This window comes from Strongylocentrotus purpuratus, unplaced genomic scaffold (genome assembly GCF_000002235.5).
Source record: "Strongylocentrotus purpuratus isolate Spur 01 unplaced genomic scaffold, Spur_5.0 spur5_scaffold_5, whole genome shotgun sequence".
Classification (NCBI taxonomy): Eukaryota; Metazoa; Echinodermata; class Echinoidea; order Camarodonta; family Strongylocentrotidae; genus Strongylocentrotus; species Strongylocentrotus purpuratus.
Window position 1 is genome coordinate 3,613,130 of NW_022145611.1, and position 23,087 is coordinate 3,636,216.

The 23,087-nt window shown below is 36.9% G+C and overlaps 1 protein-coding gene across 1 annotated transcript in view; it reads left to right on the forward strand.

Annotated features, from left to right (window-relative positions):
- The first annotated feature begins 458 nt into the window (after positions 1-458).
- LOC105445791 (MAGUK p55 subfamily member 5) overlaps positions 459-23,087 on the forward strand; it is an 80,548-nt gene continuing 57,919 nt past the window's right edge. The window contains exons 1-3 of the mRNA XM_030999724.1: positions 459-571; positions 13,651-13,888; positions 14,431-14,545. Coding sequence (XP_030855584.1) covers positions 13,745-13,888; positions 14,431-14,545 — 259 coding nt within the window. The 5' untranslated portion in view covers positions 459-571; positions 13,651-13,744. The remainder of the gene's footprint in view (positions 572-13,650; positions 13,889-14,430; positions 14,546-23,087) is intronic.

A 23,087-nucleotide genomic window follows, 5' to 3' on the forward strand; every position in this document is an offset into this window, starting at 1 on the left:
AAAGAAATGCAATTCCTCGATCATGCTCTCGCAACTCTCTTCTATCGTTCTTTTTTTTTTTTTCTTTTAACTCACAATAATTCTCTCTTTCCTCCTTTTTTTCAACTCTTTTTTGGGATTCTTCTTGTCCTTTTTTTTTGGGGGGGGGGGGGCTTCACGCCTTGCTAATAGAGGGACCCATATGCATACTGCAAAATTGCGTGCCCCCGCCCAGACACTACAATCAATGAATTGCGAGGAGCGTAGCGATCGAGTGATTTTTAATATATAATTTTGAATGTTAAAAATAGCACATAGTGTTTTACGTGAAAAGTATTTCAAGTAATTTTATTTTAAGAGTGGGCCTATTGTATTCCGCATGCGCATATAATCGCCAATACAAATGAGTAGTATTGACAAATTGAATTACGTATGCGCGGTATATGTACGGTATATCTAGTATTATACGCGGTATAGTTGTACCGGTACTTCGCGCAAAGCCGACGCCATCAGAAGAGGCTAGAGACGGATCCATATATACAAGATAGTTATTCGTGATACTCGGAATTCTGCCACGATTCATATACTCCAGGTAATTGGAAAGTAATTTAGGTGTTACTGATCATTGATGCAAATAAAAATATCATGCGAAAAATTGTTAGATCGAACTGTTACTGTTACTGTGTAGGTGGCCGGTGTGACGAGTCGACCAAGTGTGTGTGTAAAACCAATGGGCGTTCCTGAATTTTTGTTTGATAGTTTGTATCTGGCCGACTGATATATGGCACTGACAAACCTGACACAGAATCATGAATCATTGAATGGTCGTGTGGTGGTGGTGGCTAGGCATGGTGTTGTAGAATGTAAAAGAAAGTGGATAAAATGATAGCAGTACTTTATAGAGCTAGTAAAAACTTAGGCTGCGTTCATGCTTAAATTTTGCGGCAGAATGAGCAATCTGAAACGCTCATCGTAAACGCTCTCGTGATTGCAGTTCCACGATGTAGTGTTCATGCTTACTTCTCTGGCTCCTCCAGGCAATTCTCAGTGTGTGGCCTTAATTGGTCTTCCAGCTGGATTCGCAACCTTCACTGTGCATGCTACTAGAGACCCATAGAGTCAGTGCGTTGACCCCATTTAAAACGCGTACAAATTGTAACGCATCTTTTTGTGAGTTTACGATCGGCGATCGTTATCGCCGTTTTTCGGAGATTCTACAAAAATTGAGCATGAAACGCAAGCGGTTTTAAACTGAACGCGTAACAATGCCTGATTCTGGCCGTCAAATCAAGCATGAACGCGCCTAAGTTACACACTCGTACTGTTTTCACACAGTGCAATATTTTGCTTAAACCCCGTTTATAGGTGGGGTTGAAGGGTATCTTAGCCCGAATCCGGGCTAACTCGCCCCCGGGACATCTCGCCCCAGCCTCAAAGACTGGCGCGAGATGTCCAACATGATTCATCGGTCGGAGATAATTTACGGCCAGGACGAAAGAATGTGAACAAACTCAGCCATCTCGTCTAAAATTACATTCGACTTCTGCAATAACAAAATTTATATCAGGAATCAGAAATAGACCTTATACATTATGAAAATGGTATTTTTGCAGTGATTTACTGACAAAACACTGGTCGAATTTCAGTGGTTCGTATCGATACAAGCACATTTAATGTACGTGCGGCGATGCGAATTGCGAGCTGTGAGTAAATTGTCTAAAAAGCAATTTTTTTTTGTCATTTACCTAAAGAAAGATATAGATTGTCTTCAATAGTATCATTGACAAAATTCATTACAGATTGTGGTTGGAAATGGCATTAATTAAGTCACATGAGCACAAACATATACACATTGGTATCTCTCGATCGATGAATCACGAATTGCGAGCTGTGTGAGTAAATTGTCCAAAATGCCATTTTTTTTTGTCATTTTACTAAAGAGAAGATATAGATTGTCTTCAATAGTATCAATTGACAAAATTCATTGCAGATTGTGGTTGGAAATGGCATTATTAAGTCACATGAGCACAAAACATATACACATTGGTATCTCTCGATCATGAATCATGTCGGGACATCTCGCCCCAATCTTGAGGCTGAGCGAGATGTCCCGCGGGGCGAGTTAGCCCGACTCTCCCTTTACCCACCTATAGTCCTGGGGTTAGGCTCATTCCACTTTCTTTTCACACTGGCAAAATGTTGCTTAACCCCGTACTATATTGGGGTTAAAGGAGGGTTTTAGAGCCCCACCTATAGTTTGGGGTTAAAGATAAAGACCAGTTATGTAATGCGATTGCATTGTGAAAGAAAGGTTGTGGAATCGATCAGAAAGGTTGATCATCTAGCATATACATGCAAGTATTAGTGTGTACTGCAAGTTCTGGAAATCATTAAAATGTAAGAAATTTGCCCAGTCTCCTAGCACTGTACACAGAAAGATATGGGACTATGCACCGTTTGCCCACGTGCGCGACACGTGCGTTTTATCTCTCACATGCCAATAGATAAACTAATTTACCAAATATATCAATTAGTAGGCGGTTTCCCGGCAAAATTGTTATCATCATGTATTGTCAATACATATTCTTTCACATGATTGATTGATTGAATAAGAGCTTCCATTTCAATTTTTGAAATTGTGGCGTTTCCAATACTGGTCTTTATCTTAAGCTAAATTCCACTTTCTTTTTCACACTGGCAAAAATTTGCTTAACCGTGCTATAGGTGGGGTTAAAGGTAAAGACCAGTATTGGAAACGCCCAATTTCAAAAAATGAAATGGAAGCTCTTATTACCAATCATGTGAAAGAATATGTTTTGACTATTAATACATGAAGATAAAAAATTTTGCCGGGAACCGCCTATTTATTGATATATTTGGTAAATTAGTTTATCTATTGGTGTGTGAGAGATAAACGCATGTGTCGCGCACATGTGCGTTGTCCCATATTCATCTTTCTGTGTACAGTGCTTGTCACTTTACGAAGACTGGGCCAAATTTCTTAACATTTGATGATTCAGAACCTTGCAGTACACACCAATACTTATATGCTAGATGATCAACCTTTACTGATCGATTCCACGTTTCTTTCACAATACAATCGCATGACCATAACTGGTCTTTATCTTTAAGGGGGGGGGGGGGTCTTAGCCCCACCTATAGGCCAGGGTTAAGCCTATTCACTTTCTGTTCAGACTCGTATTTACCGAAGTGGGCTAGCCCCACTATATATTGGGTTAGCTGGCCCTGCAAAATAGCATGGCTAACCCCGCAATTGCGGTGCCAAGCAATGAATGAGAACAGAAACGAAAAAATATCAGGGACAACGCAGTGGAGCGAATTAATGAATATTCTAAGGAATTGCAGTGAGAATAGCCAAAAAAGTTAGTCCGGGGTTAAGGATAGTACGGGGCTAAGCAAAGTACGGGTTAATCAAATCAAGTGTGAGAAGAGTATAAGTCTACTACTTTAGTACTTGGCTTACTGTCGTTTAGTTAGGCTTCTAGCCCACCTTGCCCTTTGATATTAAACTATTATTACTAGGTCTAGACCTACCATACTATTACTAGCCTTACAATACTGATTAGTGATTTGCAGACTTGGACTTGGTGATTCATTAGTATAGATCAAGAATTAGGGTTAACCAGACTAGACAGAATAAGGAATACAACGATTCGGATGACTCTAGGACTGGATAAACCATTCTGGACAAAATAGCCAAAAACGGCTACGATTCTTTGGCCACGTTAACAAGATGGGCCATCACGATACCCAAAGATACTCCTAACTTCTAATATCCATGGTGATAAACCCTGGGGCAGACCAGCCAAGAATGGATAGATTGTGTAAAGGCCGATTGTGCCACTAGATGTCTGGGATCCCTCACAGAAGCGACCAGAACGTCACAAGATAGGAAGATCTGGCTTGACGTCATGAAGCAGAAGCCATCACACATCTCCCAGATGGTGCGGAAGGCTTAGGTCAAGGTCAAGTCAGATCAAGAATCTATTTTTTGTTCACCAAGCCTTACAATCATTAGACTGCCCGTAAAGGCTCCTTCAAAATGACTGACTAGAGTCTAAACCATCACATTTACCTTTACCTTTACCAGATTCTGGAAGAGATGCTGTGTTCTCAGCAGTCAGGCTTCCAGTTCAATGTCATTTTCTTCCTTCTCGTAGTTGGGTGTCTTCATCTTGGTAAGTTTTTCTGGCTCAGTTCTGCGTCGGTATTTTCTGCGTCGAACCCCATATTTTGCTAGGCAAAATATATACAATATGTACCACTTTTTACTAATTTTGATGACATCTGCTCATTATCTCAAAAACATTTCCAGACCCTTGATGGTATTTAAAGTTCAACATTTTTCGCAATGGACACAAAAGACTGCCAAATTTGCTGATCTCATTTTTTTCAAATTCTCATAATTTCACACCCAATTCCATAGAATTTTGTCTCTTGGGGCGCGTTTATTGGGTCTTGCCACTAGATATGTACATATCATACCCCACTATCATACCCCACTATCGAACCCCACTATACGAAAGTGATTTGCGGGATGTTCCGTTTATCGTCTTTTCACGATTCAAAATAAAGGCCTTGTGTCTGCGCAGCTGTTTTGACCCGGGAAGCAGACAGTTTCTTGGAGGTCAACTACACACACATGCTTGTACACAACACATGGCGTGGCGCTAGCCTCCGAACCCTTAACCTGGGTGGTCCGATTTGTATGTGGGGTTCAAAACTGTATGTCACATTCGAAACACACCTTTATGCGTCTTTAGATATGCCCATATCTAAAGACCTTTAAAAAAGGCTTTGCGTTTATCACCTTCTAAATTTGCCTGAAATGCGTTTGAGAAACCTGATTCTAGCCAAAAATTCGGTCAATAAACGCAACCTTGGTAACTTTAGGTTCCTCTCTCCATTGGTGGTATCATATTTTCTAAATCTGACCGATTTTGTGAGATAGCGAACTAAGGTCGCGCTGACTGTTAATCAAGTCCATTCGTTTACATGCAGTTCTCCGAAAGAAGTTGTAGATGACGTTAACCAGTATTTGCCATGCTACACCCCTTTTTACAGGGATTTATCATTCTTTATAAATATATGAATATGGGAAATATGTAATTTTCCCATCTTAGGCTTTTATTTACTGAATTAAACACTGACTGTTTAATACACATTTTCATGAAGAAAAAAAAAAAAACTGAATTTAGGTTATGACAATTCAAGAGAACTGGGGGGGGGGGGGGGGGGGGGGGGGGGTTGTGTAGTGCCAGATAGGATACCCAAAGTTTTTCCTGATGTTTTAACAAAGTGTGACTATAATGATTGAGCATCCCATTTGGCTTTTCATATTTAAGTCATTCGTAAAGTCATGCGTAACTTTACGAACAGCTTTATGAAACACCCCCAGGAACAGAAAGATCACAACCTGAATAAATAAAAGCAAAAATCAAAGAAATATTTTTTTAAGAAATGAAAAAATATTGAGTACTGTAGGCCTGTATGAATGATAAGATGGAAGACAGACACTCTGTTTCCCATAATGGTGGAATAACATTTTCTTACCTCTTTTCATGAAATGGTTGTGACGATAAAAAATTATGATTTATTTTTAATATTGTAGATAGAATCATAGAATTGATATATTCTCATAACTTTACTGATCAATAAAGTTTGATCTGAAAAATAGTTCTGAAAAGATTCATAAACTTTATATATCAAGAATAAATCGTATTGTCACAATCACATGGAAAATGGTAAGAAGAATTTATGCCAACTGTTTAGGCAACAGTGTATCAATACAAGAAGGCCATTGAAAAATGTGATGGGATAAAGCCTAAAAAAAAAGTTTAGTTATAAACAATTTTCACAATTTTGAAATTAATTGTTTTTATTCTATGCTACATGTACATGTAGTAACTTACATGTAGGTCTAGGTTTGAGGTAGTCTTTAAGTCTGTTCCTACATTCATGTATATTTCAATACATGTATGTATCTTTCCTTTAAAAATGAAAATGACGTTATCATAAGCAAAAGGAGAAAAAAAAGAAAATAAGAAAAAATTATTTTTAATGAAAATAGAATATCAAAATTCAAGAAAAATTCTTTCTCCAAAGGATACTTTTTTTTAATAAACTATCTAAAAAAAATATTTAGGGGGTACCCATCTCATGGTTCCGGTACCTGGTTTGAGCTCTTTCAAAGTGGTGCATGCTCGGAAAATATGCATATATGCAAATTATGCATGACGAATGCTCCACTGAAATCAAAGGAAAGTGAACAAGGAAAGTGAACAGGATGTCGACTACCTAAGTTTGTGACATGCATTTTCATAGACACGATCCAAAAAGCATTTTTTGTACCTTTGACGTTTGTAGGAAGATTTGTTAAATTTGTAAAACTAATATTTTGTTTTGTTGTTGACATCTGAAGAAGTGATTTTCCAGTTTGCACTGGATATCATAACAGGTAGTGAAGACTACAGATTTCAAAGTACACTTTACCATGACAAGCAATTGAGCTACTTATTTGAATTACTTGTACACACTGTGCACATGTTTATGCAGCTACAGGTACATCTATGCGTTTATGTGTACGTTATGGGGGGGGGGGTGACGGTGAATCTCTGTGATCGACTCAAACATTATTTTAATTAATACTGTAGGATGTGCCTTGCCATACCAAATATCATTATCATATAATACTTTTGTGCTCAGTCACTTAGGTGTGATTGTTGGATATTGATTCTTGTACTGTACATACTGGGTTTGCTTACAGTGTACAGTGTTTGCCTGATGGCATTGGATTACGTCTGTGTTATTGATTAAATTGCAATTTTGCATGTAAAAAATCTGATATCAGTTGAAATAATTGTATATGACTGTGTTTGGGTATTATGGGTTTATTGTAATAGTCAGACAATTTTTTCCCCCTCTTTTTTCCCCTCTTTTTCCCCTCTTTTTTCCCTTTCCCCAGGAATTACTTTAGATCATACAAAATTAACTTCTCATACTGTATATATCTATGTATATATTGCTTTTCATGTTTACTTGTGGGCCCTACTTTATTATTAATATTATTATTTGTTTTCATCAAGAAATACCAGACAGTTGTGTTACGGTACATGAACTGTCATGAGGCCTGTCATGAGGCCTGTCTTCATCAGCTTGAGTTTGCCAAATAACCTGCTATTTCAACTATCCCCTCGCAAATTAACCAGTTAATTTGCATCTTCATCAGGCTGCAGTTGCAATTGGGGAATATTTGGTTGAGAAACTATCCGAGAAATCTTGGTCTTGTTTCCAAATATCCTGCAGTTTGGGAAATAGCGGGCTAAATTACGCCTGTCCGAGCTAGTTTCAATTCAATTTGTTTTATTCATTTCCATTTTCAATAAAAAACAATACAAAGATATACAATGATAAGCATTTGCAATATATAAGAAAATGAAAATAGGGAACTAAAGGCCAAAAATGGCCTTGTGGAGGCATACAGGTACATGTAGTTCCCCGAACAGTACCGTAGTTAAGAGATTTACATGTACATATACATGTACAAACAAAACTAACAAAAGAAACATACATTACAAAACATGACAGGGACATTATTCATGGCAGGTTATACAAATGGTAAAAATCATTACAAAATCATAAGTTTGAAAACAGTTGAAGGTAATGTTGTATACGGTATTTCCCAAATATTTCCCAAATGTTCACCATAAATAGATCGGTCCATTATCACAATACTCGCTCAAGTAATAAATTTCATTATTCCAAAGTTAATACACAGTTTTTTATTAAACTCATTAAGACACAGTGGTCCACGTTTGTGGAATAATCTCCCAGAGGAAATAAAGAGTTCAACAAATATAACTTCATTTAAAGCAAAGTTGAAAAGGGTATATATTGATGATTATTCAAATTAATTTTTGTTCTCTATTAAATTTACATTTACCATTACCCCCCCCCCCCCCACCCTCCCTGTATGATTGCTGGTGTTTGTTGGTGTAGTGTGTTACTGATTAATCTGCATAATTTTGTATTTTGTTATTGCAATTGTTTATACCATGTATTTTTCCTTTACTGGGAACTACACTGTACTCATACAAGTTTTTATAAACTTTTTTGTAGTTTCCGTTTTTTCTCTTACTACATGTACAGGATGTATATTTGCCATTCTTGTATATATTATAATATTGTTTTTATGCTTGAGAAAAATTAATAAACTGAACTGAACTGAACTGAACTAATATGAATATTGGTACAAGAATCAATGATATTTAGATGAGCGTATCGGTCTGGCAATTTCGAGCTTCGGGATAATATCCTGAGTCTGAAAATAGCAGGTTATTTGGCAAACTCGAGCTGATGAGGAAAGGCCCATGGTCCATATTCTCATGACATTTTAGGCCAAGGTCCAAAGTGAACATTGTGAAGTGTGGTGTAACTTTTGTATGTTAAAGATAAAGACCAGTTAAGTCATGCGATTGCATTGTGAAAGAAACGTTGTGGAATCGATCAGAAAAGGTTGATCATCTAGCATATACAATGTAAGTATTGGTGTGTACTGCAAGGAAATCATCAAAATGAAAAGAAATTTGTCCATCCTTTATAAAGTTACAAGCACTGTACACAGAAAGATATATATGGGAACTACGCACACGGCGCGACAAGTGTTATCTCTCACACACCAATAGATAAACTATTTATCAAATATATTAATTAGGCGTTTTCCCGGCAAAATTTTTATCGTCATGTATTAGTAAAAACATACTCTTTCACATGATTGGTAATAAGAGCTTCCATTTCATTTTTGAAATTGGGCGTTTCCATACTGGTCTTTACCTTTAAAGAAAATCCAACCTTGATAGCAAACTACATTTACTCTAGAGGAAAGCAGTAAAATCAGAGAAGTAGACTGGTCAAGTTTGAATGAAATCAGACAAAAAGTGAGAAAACTTTTGAGAATTTTTGAGAATTGTAATCATTAAGGTATATAGGCTCTTAAAATTGGCTGGAACAATAATGTGTTCTGTGATGTAGTGGCAGACAACTTTCCCATTTGTTCCAACACACAAAATGACAAATTCAATTTTGAAATAAATATGACTCAGTAGGGTCTTTTCTCTGTGTACACTGCTATTAATAATATATTTTGAGTAGTGCTCAAGGGGTCAGGCGCTTTTTAAAAGAGAAAAGGGAAATTATTGATATTTATGTAAAACAAAAGAGTTATAATCTTTGAGTTTGACTACATGTAGGTGTCTAGTGTACTTACATGTGTACATGTAGGTCACAATCCACTGACTGAACTGCCAATGTTAGATTCTTAAAAACCGACATGTACATGTTCATGTAGTAGTGATCTCAAATTTTAAAAACATTCATAACTTTCTTATTGTTGGTCCGATTTATTTCAAACTTTCTCCATTCTTGTAAACTTATACTTTTTTGCTTTTATACAATGAACTTATTTTAGAGTTGGATTGCCCTTTAACATGTATGTCTCGGTAGTCCGTACATGTTTATATTTTGTCCTCCTGTTATGTCTCTGGCATTGTTCTCTCTTCTGTCAAGTTCTGTGTCACAAAGACCTCCCCCCCCCCCCCCCCCCCTCAGAAGAAACCTTTGTAAGTTGTTTATGGATTTGGCCGCAATCTCTGGTACCTGTACCTGTACGTATTGACAAAGCATGTTTGCCTGGTAAGGTCATACTTCTGGAATACACGTTGGTATGGCATGCACAGATCTTGAGAGGTGTACTATGGATACAAGCTGACAATAGATCAAATTCTTTCCATTTTGATGGTAACAATAGATGTCCATTTGAATTGAAGGTGCATAGGGACTTTCATTGTTAACTGATCACCGTTCTGGATGAGATAGAATCTATAGAATATTGAACTAATATGTGCAACTCTGATACTGTATAATGAATGCATACTGTAATGTTGTAATGTACTCTGTATTAGTCAAGCTTCTGTCTGTTTTAGTTTTTATTCTTCTATCACACGCATTGATCCCAAACACAGCGCGGTCTCTCCACTCATCGCGCGATCCCCCAAAGTATTGTGTTTGGTTTCAAGTGTAAATGGCCCTATACATGTACATGTAGATCCTATTTATTGAAAATGGACAGGACAAAAATCAATTTGACCTTTGACCTTAGTTTTATCCTAAGACTTTTCATATTTTTTGACGTTTTATTCATACATTTACAGTGCGTCCCCGAAAAAACGAAACCAAGAATTATCAATGTTTTATCATAACTTAATCGCAATTATAATTGATAAATGACACATATTTGTAAAGCTTAGATCCTCGTCTTTGGTTTGATGCAACTCATATAATGCATATTTCACTCGCTACTATCTGTTTCAGAATACGGCCCCATATTGATTACATATAGAGTGATTCAGAATGTTTATCATTGATTCACAAATTGTTTGCACTTTTCCTTTAAACTTGTACATGTAGGTGAAAAGAGATGATGATTACCAGCATCGTAAGATATCTTATTTTCTCTGAGAATTGGAAAGATTCCTCACGTTGTGTTGAATTAAGTTAGAATGCTGAAATTACTGATTTCCTGTATATAAGGTTATTGCTAGTATGATTTTGATGTTATGTTGACTGAATTTCTTCAACAGAGAGCAGCCTGTGGTAAATGGATTTTGATCAGGGAATAACCTAAGTATCTTTAGTTTAAATTTAATCAGAGACTATTCATGGTGTAATTCTACACATTACAATAGTGTACTTCCAACTTGCCTTTGTACATTGCTATTGTCTAGGTATTGATTTTAACTGACACCAACTGTTATAGACAGTACATGTAGCTCCATGTCTGCTAGACTAGGGCCACTTTGCACAACAATAGATAAGTTAGTTGGTCACTGTTAATTAGATAAACTAGCTTTAGGACTAGGTCTATAATCCTTCATAACAACTACCTATAATCCTATCTGGTATGTACAGGCATTAAAGACATTTCCATTTTCTATCGTGATAATCAGGACTTGTACATGTACTCTAATAGTAATTTGGTACCTCTAAGTATAGTACATCAGGTATATTTATACCACATGTGCATCTAATATTTTGTAGTACCGGTATGTACATGTACATGGGGTGGGGGGGGGGGGGGGGGGGGGGGGGGGGGGGGAAGATAACATAACAAAATGATATTTTGTGTCAATGCTCACCATTTCCAATTTATGTTTTTTGTTGTGTTCAAGGGTTGCCTGGCTACTCTACTCAATACATCCTGGATCATGTTTAATTCCAGTGATGTAAATGTAATCATTTCTAGTTTGAAAACACATTGGACAGGTTTCAAAATCTGATGTAATCGTTTACAACTTTGTATTTTGGTAGGCGTCTAGGTATAGCAATTTTAGGAGATTATACAAATGAAACAAAAATGATGATAAATTACATGTACATGTATGAGCAACAGCAACAGCAGCTCAGGATACACTTTGGATAGGATAAGTAAGTGCTTAAACCGACCCCTCATTGAATTTTTACACAATGTTTAAAGAATTAGAATACAAGGAGAACAGATTCCTTCCCATATTGTAGCCAATATATCATAAAACCAGGAAGCAAAATATTGTTTTCCCTCTTGCTTGTATTTTGAAATGGGGATGAGACATTAATGATGGATGAATCATGTGCAGTATATGTACATGGAGAATAGAACAAATTGCAACACCTAGTTTATATTGACTGCAGATTGGCTTCTAACTGAACTTTGGATTGCAAACAAGATTGTGCTGGAATGCTGAAAAGGGCAGTAAAGGGTGTTGTAATAAATGAAGTAGAGTTAACTTTAAATAGTTAAGGGGATCACAATGATAGTGAGAGATTAAAAGAATGATTTGAACCTCTCCATCAAATGATCAAACTTCAGGTCATATGGTCAGATGTTTACAGCATTGCAATTGTCTTAAAACTATATAGAATTGACCATGTAACATGTTCAGTATAGCATATTGATCTATGACCCCCCCCCCCCCCCACTCCCATCCCTTCCAAGTTGGTCATGAAGTTGGTCTTCTCTTTGTTGGTTTCTGCCATATATTTGAAGGGGAGTTGACATACAGGTGTTCAAATTGTGATTTCAAAGGGACCATTTAGAATTACCCCACAGCTAGCCTACGGTATACTCTATTGGTAGAACTAGAAGACATAAAACCATCCTAGAAAAATATGGGACATGTTGTTGTTGTTGTTCTTTGAAATTCACACCTCTACAAAGTGATGTCCTGTCTGCATATGTGCCAGTTGCCGAAAGGAGTCAGGAGTCACAATTGGTCAAGGATCAAGATAGTAATGGATTAATTATTAAAATAGTACAACATCCTCTAGATAAGAGTGACACTAGCAAATTATATTTTTGTTTTGCTTGGAGAATGGAGAATTTAATATTTCCATGGTTAACTAGTAACAAATATTTTGTGGGAAAGGGGAAGACAATTTTAGGTTTTTAAATGCCAGTGTTAAAGTTTACATGGAGTATATACATGTACATGGATACATGTATACCTACATGTATGTTTCAATTAATCTTGCAAGTTTCGAGTGCATTCGCTGTCACTGTATCAGAGCAACAGGTGATTGAGTTTAATAAATCCTTTTCCTTTATCAGTCTTATGAATAGGACAATACATGTAGCATTTGTAGAAACAAACTTTTGTCTTCTCTCTTTTCTCTATCTACTCTTCATTAGGGTGATCTTTGGTATGATTACTCTTTATTATGAGTAATTAAATTGTGTCAAGCTGTATTGAAGGAACCAGTTAATAATTAATATGTAGTATTTTGTGAAACAAATCAGTACAATATTTAATTGACAATTAGAATCAATACATCAAGTGAATATAAAGAAAAGAGCAACAAAAAAACAAAAAAATCACACTACACTGTACATGTATTTAAAGTACTCTTTGGATGGAATGTTTCTTAAATGTTAGCTGTCGATGCATCTTTCTCATCTGCTGCTTCCAAAGTGTAGAACAGGCTCCCTCCTCAGCTATAATCATCACCAACAGTAGAACAATTCAGTGTTTGAAGTCATGAACCATATACGTATGCATTAATTGAGCTCCTCGCACTGTCACTGGTTGGTAACCTATATCAAACTGATTCATTAACTCATGAGTGGCATCACAGAGCGCTTTGTATCCAGTGCAAAAGGCAGAATAGAAATTGCAATTAGTAGGTATTTATGCTCAATTTAACAGCAAAAGGAGAATTCCAAATATGTTGAAGTGTACCTTTGATTGATTTATCAAAATCAGAGTCAGTGAAAATGGTCAAGTAAATAAGTACAGAAAGCAATCATAGAATTTTTCTTTAATTAGTTCATGGTTGCGGTGAACATGTACATTTTAATAATAGTTTATTGAATTTTTAAAAATTAATTGGCTAGCATTCAATACATGTGTAGATTTCCTTTATAGTTAACATCTTTCAAAGAGGTTTTCAGGAAAAATTACTGACTTATCTGGATCCAAACTAAAAATACCAAAAGGAGAAGTCTACTTGTGTTTCAGTAATAGCTAACCTCTATATTAAAATGTGTTTTTGTTTAAAACTATTAATTTCTTATGTTTCTTGCATTGTGATTATTGTTATCCAATATCTTTCACTCACCAGATTGTGGAGGTGGATGCGGTTCCACTGAAGAGTATCTACTGAAGAGGGTCACCTGATCAGTATCACATGATCAGCATCACCTGATCAGTAACTCATGATGATGAATGGGGATGTGGAGCTGGGGCCAGTCTCCATCAATGGAGGCAGTCACTATGGCAACCAAGATGATGAAGGTTATGAGAATGATGGATTTGAACTTCATGAAGAGAGTAACTGGCAATCCAACAAGAACATGATGGTATGTATGTACATCACCTAGGTACACAACATTTATTTCCACTTATTATATTGTGGCCATGCACCATGTTCATTCACATGATTCTCAATCCAAGGGCTGAGGATTGGATTCTTAGGCTGGTTATTATAATATTCTTTTAAATTATTTCCCTCAAATGTGCCCTTCGGTCATTTTCCCCAAAAACCTGATACAAGGAAAATGCATCACCTGAGCTACAAATAAATTTAGCTTTCTAGGAACTCAATGGAATATACGTTTAATAACGCCCCCCCCCCAACTCTTTGAGAATCATACTCCTAAATATCAAAGCCTATCTGCACTAGTTTGGCCAGACCTCCCTGGGTGGTCGCTGGCAGGTGGTTATCTCGTCAAATCCGCTCTCAATTAACATTAAAAAAGGGGACCATAGGAGACCAACAGGTACCGCTTTATTAGGCATTGTTGGCTATATAGAGAGCGCAAGTAGCTACAAGTAATGCAGTCCTGCTTTAAACCATGATGAAAATGAATATGGTTTTTCATTATTTTCCTTGTGCTTGCAGGAGATAGAAATGACAACAGTACTAGAGATAGGTTCCAATGATGAACGTTTTGGATTCTCTGTGATGGGAGGTCTTGAGGAAGGGTTCCTACCCAGCGTGGATGCCATCCTAAAAGGTAAGAAGACCATGATGGGTTAGTGTCTTAGGCTGTGATTGTGGTTGATAATGACAGAAGTGAAGATGGCTCTGGGTGATCAACATTTTGTATTTGCTTTTGCTTCAACTCCTTTTTGTATTGAGTGGAGTGGGAGACATTATGAAGGTACTAAGAACCTCCCTGTGTAGCATGCTAACATGTATGGTATGACTAGTGTAATTCAATGGAAGAAGATGAAAAAAGTGCGATACTGCCATCTGCTGTTGTGACTTGGTCAGTGCAGAGAATCCTCCCCCTTTCAGCGATACAATGATATCTAGCTATCATTCAATATACCTTCACACAGTAACTGATATTGGAATCCTTGTGAAAGTATTGTTTCCTTTATCTTTAATAATGTTTCCAATGGAACATTGAATGAATGTGCATAGACAGAGTAGACGATGCCAGTCATGTGCTCAAGATTTTTTTTCTATGATGAAATTAAACTTCCCATGTGACCTTAATTGTATGATCATGGAAATGACGCATTTAAGTTCCAAACAATAGCACATAAGGTCATAGCCTAGCTGTCTGCTGCACCAGACATGACTTCAATGAACTTTCAGTATAAAAGCAGAGTTGGCTAACTGGAACTGATTGACTGTCCTCATAGAATTCCTTCCATTGTTTTCAACATTGTGGGCGTCTCAAGAAGAAAATATAGCAAAGGTCATCTTTAGCTGTTGACCCATTCCTTTTTCCTTCTTTTCAGAGTTTAAAAAAGATCATGTGATTCATATGATAGCTTGCTAAATAGATAAAAGCTTGGATCGCTTAAAATATCAGGTATAGAAAATGAACAAAAGTTTCTCTTAAAATAATGACTTTGTTTTGGTCTGAAGAGACACTGCAACTGATGCCAATTGTCATCATAGTGAATGCACATGATAAAACAAACTTGACAGAAAATTAAATCCAGTGTAATGATACACATAAATAATGATATTCATAAGTCTATCTATCCTTCAATCTTCTAGTGTCGGAGTTGTTTATCAGAAATTAATTAAATTAAGTTTATTGCCAGAGCTATTTAAATCCACCCAGTTTATCCTGGGCAATCAATTTTATTAATTAGTATGATAATAGATAATTTAATCAGTCTGATAATCATATAGAGACGAAGGAGAAGATATTTAAAATAGACTCAACACACAAGAATATAAAAACTGTTGACACATGTGTAGGGGAAACAATATTTCACCTTATACATGTGTCAACCAAGCTTTTATTGTAGTGTTCTGAGTCTATTTTATACAAGTACATGTACTAGAAACCAGAGGAGATAAACAATTTGCGTTGCTGTTTCATTGTTCCTCCTTACTGCCTTTCTTTTGTTGAAATAACTGCAACGATTGCAAAATCTGTATCTGCCGGAATCAAACCTGGGTCTTGTGCTCTGTATGCTAATTGTTTCTGCTAGTGTAACATGCAATGGATAGAGAGATGTAAAAGGCGCATTGCAAATTGCCATCAATCCACACCAGTATCTCACTCTCCATTAGAGGGGACTACTCCAATTTGAATTTGATGATTTGTGAATGGACGAATAAATGTCCTACTAACTGTCTGATTACTCTAATAGAGGCTATGTTTACCCTCTCAATTTAAAGAGGAACTATACAGTATCAGCTCAGCCAGAAAAAAATTGTTTTTTCCCCTCTCTCTCATTTGCTTAAAAGATTGCACTTGTTCATCAAGTTTAGAGAGAAATTTATGTGATTTATTTTATTCATTTATTTGTTTATTCATTATATATAAACAGGGTAATTCTCTCAGTAGTATAACCATTCTTCTATAAAGAAGCCCTATATATATATGAGGATTAATGCCTTACCAAAGGGAATTTAATAGCGCATCGCCTTGGTTTCAAACCCAAGACATCCCAGTTACGACACCACTGCTCTACCACTGAGCCATCATGCCAATATGTAGCCGATGAACACACAAGGTAATAGGGCAAGATTGATTTCAGACTCATAATGTGGAAGAAGAAAAAATGTAGTTACATGGATACAGGTTTAAATACAAAACAATGGGTTTTATATTTCTCTCCCTCTCTCCCTCCCTCCCTCCCTCTCTCTCTCCCTCCCTCCCTCCCTCCCTCCCTCCCTCCCTCCCTCCCTCCCTCCCTCCCTTCCCCCTCCTCCCTCCCTCCCTCCCTCCCTCTCTCCCTCCCTCCCTCCCTCCCTCCCTCCCTCCCTCCCTCCCTCCCTTCCCCCCTCCCTCCCTCCCTCTCTCCCTCCCTCCCTCCCTCCCTCCCTCCCTCTCTTCCTCCCTCCCTCCCTCCCTCTCTCCTTCCCTCCCTCCCTCCCTCCCTCCCTCCCTCCCTCCCTCCCTCCCTCCCTCCCTCCCTCCCCTCCCCCCTCTCTTCCTTCCTCCCTCTCTCCCTCCCCTCTCTTTCCTTCCTCCCTCCCTCCCTCCCTCCCTCCCTCCCTCCCTCCCTCCCTGTCTGTCTCTCCTCTCTGCTCCATGTTATGGAGGTCTTACTATCTAAATATTTCTTTACTTTTCAGAGCTGCCCATGTTCTTACCTTTCATCCTCTCTTGCCACTTCTTTTTTCTCATCCAAGTTTGTTATTCATTTGATCTGATGTATGGCCTTGCAGACATTCAGACGCATTCTGTCTATCCCCCAAATCACCATGTTTTCTGATGTTTCTCAAAAGAGCAAATTGTTCTGTAAAACATTGTAATGGGATCTTAAATGAGCATCGATGACAGACTAAGTATGGATAGGATTGGGAGAACGGACATATGAGATGAACTAAAGCAGGAGGTGATTGATTAAAATGGGAATTTCATGGCACTGGGATATCTGCTTCAAATCCATCATTTATAAGATTGTGCTCAGTAACCATTGGCTACAGTTCACATGGCCATTGTTGCCTTGGTTTCTAACTTTAGGTTAGCAAAACCTCGAAGATATACCAGTAAACAACACACTAACATTGTTAGGGTTCAAACGGGCCCTTTGTTTGCGCTGCATGCACAATCATGTGCATTTGAAGTAACCCTGTAAGTTGGGGCTCTGATCGGATCGGAAGATCGGAGCGACACCCTCGCACCTTTGATCGGTATCGGATCGGAAGAGCGACAAAAAAATCGGCCGATTTTTTTTTTTTTTTTTTTTTTTTTTTTTTTTTTTTTAAATGACGAAATTTTTCAAGTTTTTGGCTATCAAATGCTCAAAAAAAGTTCATGGCTGGGATTATTTTGTCATTTGGAGTTGTTGTAGACCATGTTTGTTGATATTTTGTGCCTTTTCATGACTTTGAAATTAAAAATATTGGTCTAAGAGCAGAGGCAAAACATGCGGGCCGCCATCTTGGATTATAATGTAGGTATTTTTTTTTTTTTTTAATGACGAAAACTTTTAAGTTTTTGGCTATCAAATGCTCAAAAAAAGTTCATGGCTGGGATTATTTTGTCATTTGGAGTTGTTGTACTTGTAGACCATGTTTGTTGATATTTAGTGCCTTTTCATGACTTTGAAATTAATAATATTGGTCTAGATCTAAGAGCAGAGGCAAAACATGCAGGCCGCCATATCTTGAATTATAATGTAGGTAGACCTCTATGCATTATAATCCAAGATGGCGGCCCGCATGTTTTGCCTCTGCTCTTAGACCAATATTATTAATTTCAAAGTCATGAAAAGGCACTAAATATCAACAAACATGGTCTACAACAACTCCAAATGACAAAATAATCCCAGCCATGAACTTTTTTTGAGCATTTGATAGCCAAAAACTTGAAAATTTTCGTCATTAAAAAAAAAAAAAAACCTACATTATAATCCAAGATGGCGGCCCGCTTGTTTTGCCTCTGCTCTTAGACCAATATTATTAATTTCAAAGTCATGAAAAGGCACTAAATATCAACAATCATTGTCTACAACAACTCCAAATGACAAAATAATCCCAGCCATGAACTTTTTTTGAGCATTTGACAGCCAAAAACTTGAAAACTTTCGTCATAAAAAAAAAAAAAAAAAAAAAAAAAAAATTGCCGATTTTTTTCCGATCATTTCAATTGATCGGCGATCGGAAATTTTTCGCCGATCACCCCTGATCGGATCGGTATCGGCGGCCGATCCGATGATCGTTTACAGGGTTAATTTGAAGATTGCTTGTGTCTTTTGTGCAGGAGTGACCTGGAATATCAATGTGATTATAGCAACTAGTGTGTTGGTCTCTTTCTACAAGATAAACTTTAAAACCTCAACTGCAAGTGAGCGGTCTGTTGTGTGAACGTCACTATTGTCTCTTAGCAATACTATCATTTAGATTGATGTATCAATATACCATAACCATTAGTGTTATCTTGATTTTACCTGCATGTGAGCAAACACGCCTTGTCAATGAGCATGCATACATGTAAGTCAACATATTAGTTTGTTGATGTTACCATGTATGTGATCCCCCTGATTTGGAGCTAAGACTTATGAAATAATGCAAGTTTGCAAGTGTACAAGGTTAGAAGCATACTGCACAAACAAAATGCAATCAAAATTTGAAAAGAAATGCAACATGTTCAAAATTTGATCATGTAAATTTAAGATTAGAAAGAATCGCATGGCTTTTCAGTTTGCACAATGATTTCTACAGGCCTACAGTAGTGGGTACCTGGCCCCCCACTCAGTGTTATTTAGGGTACGCATATGCGTGTGCACAGCGACCCCCCCCCCCCCCCCCCCTTTTCAGCAAAAATCTGTTGTGTAAAGTCAATACGGGTAGACCTTTTTCTTTTGTTATGACCCGGAGTGTTTGGGAACATGCATGGTATCCCTCCGTTCACGGAGAGGGGGGGCCTAACCCTAGGGCTAGGCCAGGAGTGGGTAAAGACAGATCATGATGGTCTTATACATAATGTATATTGATAAGGCTAACTTGCCTAACGATTGCTATTAGGATTAAATGATTTTGTTTGAAAAATGTTCCCCAAAATAATGAAGAAAAGATAGAGAAGATAATAGAAAAAACACACAAAGAAATGATAGAATAAAAAAGACAGAATATGAAGATTATCATAATAAGGAAAGGTATAAAGAAGATAATGATGGAAGTATTGAAAAAAAGGCCAGGGTCAGGCGCAAGTGTTTGCTGTGAAAATGCGCCGGGTGGTAGGCACGTTCATTTGGCACTTCATGCGGTCAAACACAGATATATGCATTGCATTGACTCGAGCATGACCAAAAGGATCGAAGGATCGAGAAAACAGAATGTCAAATGGAGTAACAATCAAACAATTGTATAGTCATTAGAGATCTATCGAGGTTTGTTTGTTGGTCTAATTTATTATATCATCTCAAATAGAATTTGGAATTCTCTCATTGACAAGTTAAGAACATGTACGATGGCAGTTACTTTCATTTTGCCATCAGCCGATCTAACATTGTTTTGGCTAAAAGCTAGCGGGCGAGCTTCCCACCGCGGACCTGTCGACTCCTGGTAATTTTGCGTGCAGCAGATCTGCCGCTGGCGCAGTAGCCTCGCTGGTAAACCGCCAACCCGCTAGCTTCCCACCGCAGACCATTCATGTTTTGCCGAGAGAGTGGCGGAAGGTTTGTGTGCGAGGTGTGATTTTGCCAAGTGATCTGACATCCGATATTTGTGAAATTGATGATTTAATTATTTATTTGCTCATCAGTATTTTAGTTACATTAAAATAATGTTTAAACGTGCAAGTTGATGTTCTTAATCGTAATGACAATCTTTCCTGTTGTCAATGGTTGATCTTGTTAAGATTAAGAAGTTATTCAAATTGAGCATATTCGCATTTTGAGATTAACATTGTTGTATGTTTGAGCTTATTTAACTTGTGTAACTGGTTGTCCTGATCTGTTTTTGGAAAATTGCCCCTGGTTCTGGTTGAATCCCGTGAACCAGGGGCAACTTTTGAAAATAAATTGCATGTGGTTCCTGGCCACTTATTCCAAGGGTTGACACCATGGAGAATAATACAGGAAAAATAAGGAAAGTGAAAGAAGAGATGAAAAACACATATAAACATGTAAAATAAAATAAAGAAAGTGTAAAATAAGAAAAATAGAATTGCTGGTAAAGAATTACATTGTAGACAGGGAATGATTGAAGAAAAGATGAAAAGAGTGAAGAAAAGAGTTGTTGTGAATTAATCATAGAAGATAGAAAAAGGATAAAAACTTGATATGGACTGTGCACGTACATGTATTTGCTTCACTTTTATACAAGTAGTAATTGGACTACATGTAGGTGTAAGCTTGCCCTTCAATGTACCAAAATAAATGATTTTGTAGGAAAAAATTCACTTGTATAATATTTCAAACAAACAAAAATTCTTCAACCGCAAGTCTATAGAAGTGATTTGAATTACCAAATAATAAAAAAGAAAAGAAAAGGGTGATTTAAATCGTGATTTAATCGTGCCAACTCTTCTGTGATGACTCGAGCCTTACCAACATGTACAGTATTTAATAAAGGAATTGCTTTGCTTGAAAATTGCTGATATGTTAAAGCATTATATTAAATTATTTCATTCAAACCAGTACTTAAAAACACATGAATAATAAATGTCAAACACATACATTATGATGTAAAATGTAATAAATTGTATGTAAATATAAGCATTTGTTTGAACTTTTGAAATTGTTATTGTGCTGATGAAGAGATCTTATCTTAATCTAATTATAAACAATCATCGTTGCTAGGTCAGACATATCATTCAGCAATGCGAGGGATGAGCAGCACAAGCAACCTTGAGGTGGGGGTGTAGGAGTTAGCTATTGATGTGCGTAAGGGAACAAACTAATTTCCCCTGTCCCATCCTATTACGTGATTGCCTTAAATGTTTTGGTAAATATTTATCAGAGGTGTCAATGGGCTACAGGTACAGGGAGGATTGAAATTGTTGGAAGTTAATACACATTAAATGTGATTCTTTTTAATTAAAAAAAAAAATGTGCAGTGAATAAGGGGACAATGTAACTAATGATTTATGTCTATAAAAATGATCATTTTCTGTTAAAAAGAGTAAAATTTTAAGTGATTAATTTACATTAATCACTTAAAATTTTATGAATGCAAGGTTAATCCTTGCGGATTCAGGAAGTGGATCATTTTTTGTCAATCTTTTGTTTCTTATATTTGTAATGTAGGTTTTCTTTCTGTCATTCAAGAAAATCAAGTGATAGCTTGTCAGTTGTGGATTTGATATCGTGTTGACAGATGTTGATGATTAGGGTGTAAACGCTAATGAGAAGTTGATCTCATTCTTTGACTCTTAAGAAGATGCAGACTAGCTTGATTCTCTGCTGTTTATCTGATATATCTATAATCTCACTCATCTAAGTCTTCTGTCAAAGCAAGATTAGAAATTAAACCAGGCTCCACCCAAATTATGATGACAATCAACTCTGATATTCAGACTTTCTTCAAAGAAAGTTCCAGTCGAAAACATCCGTTTTTTTTCTGCCTTACTCAAGCAGATTTGTTTGTGACTGGTTGCGCCATGCTATTAAAAAGTATTAATATCAAATACTTCCTGGCTAGGGGCGGGGGAGCTGTCTTTAAATAAATTAGGATAGTCATGCATGCAATAAAAATGTCTGGGATCCTGGATGGAATGAAAGGAAAATCAAACTTCAAAAGAAGATTACTCTAAAGGCCTGTTTTCATCAGCTCCAGATTGCCAAAGAGCCCGCTATTTTTGATTTGGGAAATAATCCTGAAGTTACAAATCGCGTTTTCATCAGCTCAAGAATTTACCTCACAACTTGAAACTCGAGCTCGAGAAATTAACTTAAGATATTTTGCTCGGCGTTCGCTCGTCTTTAGGCTGGTGAAAACGCACCGGACAAATAGCGGGATATTTTGCAAACTAGCCCAAGATATCTTGGAATGATTATCTCGACCAAATATCCTGCTAATGGCAACTTCAGGTTAATGAAGACCAAAATTAACTAGATAATTTGAGATCGGGATAGTTCAAATAGTGGGATATTTGGCAATCTCGAGCTGATGAAGACAGGCCTTAAAAGAAAGCAGAAAAATCAGAGGAGCAGAATGGTGAAAGTTTAAGTGAAAACAGACCAAAAAATATGGGTCTTATGAATTTTTGAAAGTTGTAATCACTTCAAATTGGCTGAATGGATAATTTCACTGTAATGTACATTGTAGTGCCGGACAACTTTTACATTTATTTCAACAATAGGATTAAGATTTTCAGTTTTTCAGAATGGCGATGTATGACTAAAGATGGTCTTTTCTTTGTAGAGGACCTGTAAATAATATTCTATCTATTTCATATATTTGAATAGTGCCTTAAGGGAGAAAAGGTACACAATGTATACACAAAACTGCTGATACGGAGCTCATAAGGATAGTGGATAGTATCATAATTCTCTAATTCCTAATTAATTGAAATTAATCTTCATTAGTGAGTAAATATTTATTTTGTTTATGATGGTTCAGAAGTCCAGAGGAGTGGGTGTCAACAATTAAAAGCCAAAAGATATAAAATATTATTACAGCATACAAAT